This window comes from Mastomys coucha, unplaced genomic scaffold (genome assembly GCF_008632895.1).
Source record: "Mastomys coucha isolate ucsf_1 unplaced genomic scaffold, UCSF_Mcou_1 pScaffold13, whole genome shotgun sequence".
Taxonomy (NCBI): domain Eukaryota; kingdom Metazoa; phylum Chordata; class Mammalia; order Rodentia; family Muridae; genus Mastomys; species Mastomys coucha.
In genome coordinates this window covers 34,013,790-34,017,544 of record NW_022196895.1, presented here as the reverse complement: position 1 = coordinate 34,017,544, position 3,755 = coordinate 34,013,790, and the positions used below count along the sequence as shown (strand labels likewise).

General features: G+C 49.5%; 1 protein-coding gene across 2 annotated transcripts in view; it reads left to right on the top strand.

Annotated features, from left to right (window-relative positions):
• The first annotated feature begins 2,601 nt into the window (after positions 1-2,601).
• Fchsd1 (FCH and double SH3 domains 1) overlaps positions 2,602-3,755 on the top strand; it is a 12,047-nt gene continuing 10,893 nt past the window's right edge. For both annotated transcript variants that reach the window (XM_031365506.1, XM_031365505.1), the window contains exons 1-3: positions 2,602-2,711; positions 2,964-3,061; positions 3,636-3,681. In XM_031365506.1, coding sequence (XP_031221366.1) covers positions 2,691-2,711; positions 2,964-3,061; positions 3,636-3,681 — 165 coding nt within the window. In that variant the 5' untranslated portion in view covers positions 2,602-2,690. The remainder of the gene's footprint in view (positions 2,712-2,963; positions 3,062-3,635; positions 3,682-3,755) is intronic.

Below are 3,755 nucleotides of genomic sequence, written 5' to 3'. Positions count from 1 at the left end.
CAGGAGAGGGCAGGAGCAGGAGAGGGCAGGAGCAGGAGAGGGCAGGAGCAGGAGAGGGCAGGAGCAGGCACTAGAGCTGCGCAGTGGGAAAGGTGTTGGCCCTGTGGGAGGATAGCAATAGTTGGGACAAAGAGTGGGTAGTAGGAGAGGCAAGACAGAAAGATAAGGAAAGGCTGAGAGTGGTGGCCCACACATTTAATCCCAGCACTCGGGAGCAGAGGCAAGTGGATCTTTGAGTTCAAAGTCAGCCTGGTCTACAGAGTCAGTTCCAGGCCAGCCAAGGCTGCCTAGTGAAACTCTGGCCCCCAAAACCATCAAAACATACAAAACAAAACAAAAAACAATAGGGAAAATTCTGAGGCCATAAGAAGGCAGAGAAAAGCCTTTCATCAGAGCTTCTGGCTCAAGCCTTTGCTAGCAGCACAGCAAAAATAATATAAAATTAACTGCTTCCGGCCTCTCTCTCTTTTCAGCCACAAATCTGCAATTTTCTAGAAACTCCACTAGACATTCCATGACAAGGGTTGAATGTGTAATAAACTCCTTGTGCAACTCTGTGGCTTTTGAGTCTCCTGAGTTACCACAACGTATTTCTTTTATCAAAAGACAGAAGGGAAGTCTTTTTCACAATGTAATGGCTTTATGATGTCAACTGAAGCCTGTCAGTTGTGGGACTGGTCTTTAGTTCCAGCATTGGGGAGGCAGAGGCAAGTCAATCTCTTGAGTTCAAGGTCAGCCTGGTTTACAGAGTGAGTTCCACGACAGCTGAGGCTACACAAAGAAAACCTGCTTAAAAATAAAAAGTAATCTGAGAACCACAAGAGAATATACATTGGTAGTGCTAAGACACTTAATTGCTTTCTCTCCTTTGAGGAGCCCCATACCCACACTGGGTACAAACATATTTTCCCCTATGCTCCCTTGGGAAGCACATTCCACAACCCCCTTACTTGGATGTGTCGTAACTTTCTTCTGATTGAATTTTCTCTTTGCTCTTGTGCTCTAACCTATATTAAGTTATCTTTAATAAAATATCCTACTCTGCTTCATTATGACAGCTAGTCTTGAAATTCTTTTCAGTATCAAAATCATAGATCCTAGTTTGGATTGAGTTGAGATCAGTCTTGGGGAACTCCTCAGGGTGCCGAGGCTGATGATGTAGAGCCTACTCTCTGTCCTCTCAAGAACAGGAGGAGAGTGTTTTGTGTAGGGGCCCAATCTTCATATCCTTGTAGCCTGTCTTCTATTTGGGTTTCAGGGATTTGGGTTTTCCTTGGAAAGCAATTAAGCATGTTGTCTTTTTATTTTTTTTAAGATTTTATTTATTTATTATATGAAAGTACACTGTAGCTGTTTTCAGACACACCAGAGGGCATCAGATCTCATTACGGATGGTTGTGAGCCATCATGTGGTTGCTGGGATTTGAACTCAGAACCTTCGGAAGAGCAGTCAGTGCTCTTAACCGCTGAGCCATCTCTCCAGCCCCTAAGCATGTTATCTTAAAATTATATTACAATTAAAATGACATTTTAAACCTGCCGTCTTTAAGTGGGTTGTGGGAAGAAAGGAGAAAGCTGGAATCGAGAAGACTGAATGTTAGCCTTGAGAACCGATAACGAAGTCTTGGAGAAGGCTGATGATGGTCTTGGAATTTGAGGGAAACAGGTCACTAGAATGTTCTCTCTCTTCCATTCTGAAATAGAACCCGTATCTCTTACTGATGGAGGGGTTGTAGGGTAAAATAAAGTGCACACTGAGGGGCTAGGGAGATGGCTCAGTGGGTAAAGGCACTTGGTATTTAAGTGTGAGGACCTGAGTTCAAATTTCTAGAACCCGTAAAAAAGCTGGACTTGTCTCAGCATCTGTAAGTCCAGTGCTAGTAGAATCTTCAGAATCTTCAGGCTAGCCTGGCGTGTGCGCTCTCTCTCTCTCTCTCTCTCTCTCTCTCTCTCTCTCTCTCTCTCTCTCTCTCTCTCTCTCTCTTTCTCTCTCTCTCTCTCCCTCCCTTCCTCCCTTCCCCTCTTTCCCCCTCCCCTTCTCCCCCCCACATCCCCAAATCGGTAAACTGGGGGCATAAAGCCTGAAGAAAAGATCCAAAATGATGACAAGCGCTTCCCAGGTCACACACCCCTTCACTGATACCATTAATGCCCACTGGAGCCCAGGATGTGCCGTCTTTTCCTCTGGACTCGTTTCCGCCGGTTCCGGGCCTATTTCTTACCTCTGTCACGCTAGCATTTCCTGTTCTGCGGGAATAAGGTAAAGGTGCCTCCCTTTGTTAGAGGCATTTTCGCTCAGGTGTCCGGTGACTCAGTTTCCCTCCTCACCTGCCTTCTGCGTTTAGAGTAGGGACTGGTGATAAGCATATGTAAATGAATGGGCAGAAGTAATTACAGGCTGAATCAGTGGCTATACTAGAAATAGAACCCAGGCGTCTTGACTCAGAAGCTCGAGGATCTCCGGGCCGCCAGGCGCACGCTGCGTCCGCCCGGCGACCTGGACCCTTCCGGGGTACTTGCAGCAAGCAATAACAGGTTGGGTTCCTAGGCTGCCCCCTGTGTTCTTTCGCGCCTGCGCGCAGCTTGACGAACGTGGGCGGAGTCGGCCAACTCTGGGGCGGGGCCTTGTCGTGGGCGGAGCCTCCCCGAGTTCCGGAGTAGAGTGTCTGGCAGCCTTTGCTGGAGCCGCGATGCAGCCGCCGCCCCGAAAAGTGAGATTTGCCCAGAAAAAGGGATTTCCTGGAGGTCTGGGGGAGCGGAGGGAGCCCTCGGGTACTCGACTCGGGGTGGGTCACAGGGAGTGGCAAGGAGGTCAAAGCCTAACACAGAAGAAACCGAGGAAACAGCCCAGCCTCTCTCGGGCCCCGCCCCCTCGCCGCTCCCAGTGAGGTGTTTTGTAGGTCTCCACGCCGCCGGAGTGGGGTACCAGCGGGAATCCTCACCTCTCTTTCTTAATCCTACAGGTGAAGCCAGCCCAGGAGGTGAAACTTCGCTTTTTGGAGCAGCTGAGCATCCTTCAGATCCGGCAACAGAGGGAGGCGGATCTACTGGAGGACATCAGGTAGCCCTAGACCCCTCACCTTCACGTACTCCATCTTCACACGAACGAGCGCGCCACTCTTTCCTCAGTATACATCTGTCAGATTGGGCGTTGTCTGGATGAGCTTTCTGGCCTACCCATTCATGACCCTCACCTTAGGCATGCCTCTTCAGATACTGGGGCTATATACATAAATAGAGAGCCCCTTCCTCAAACCATTTGACCTCACATCACTCTCTCCACCCCATAATCAAGCTTAGGGTATATAACCCCCTCCCTCTTTCAGACCTGTTGGAAGTGACCGATACCACGAACCCAGCCAGGTATTATCAGTTCTCTCACCCGCAGGCCCACAGATGGTCCTCCAGGGGTGGGAGGATCCTGCTGGGGCTCTGAGCAATAAGATGAGGCTTACCTGTGTTAGAGCTTCCAGAGGTGATCTCAAGGACTCTTGTCTTTCAGACCCACTCCCTCTGGATATAGTCACACTCCGGGTTGGTTCCTTCTTCCTCCTGCTCAAACTGAGGAGAGACTTGAGTATGGGAAAACAGTAGCAAACAGTAACATCCCTCCTTTCTACTCTCAATTTCTACAGATCCTACAGCAAGCAGAGGGCAGCCATCGAACGGGAGTATGGCCAGGTATGGGACTCCTCTCTGGATCTTCCCTCTTGTTCTAGCCTCCTTTACATGGGCAGCAGTCCCGTCCCCCCCCC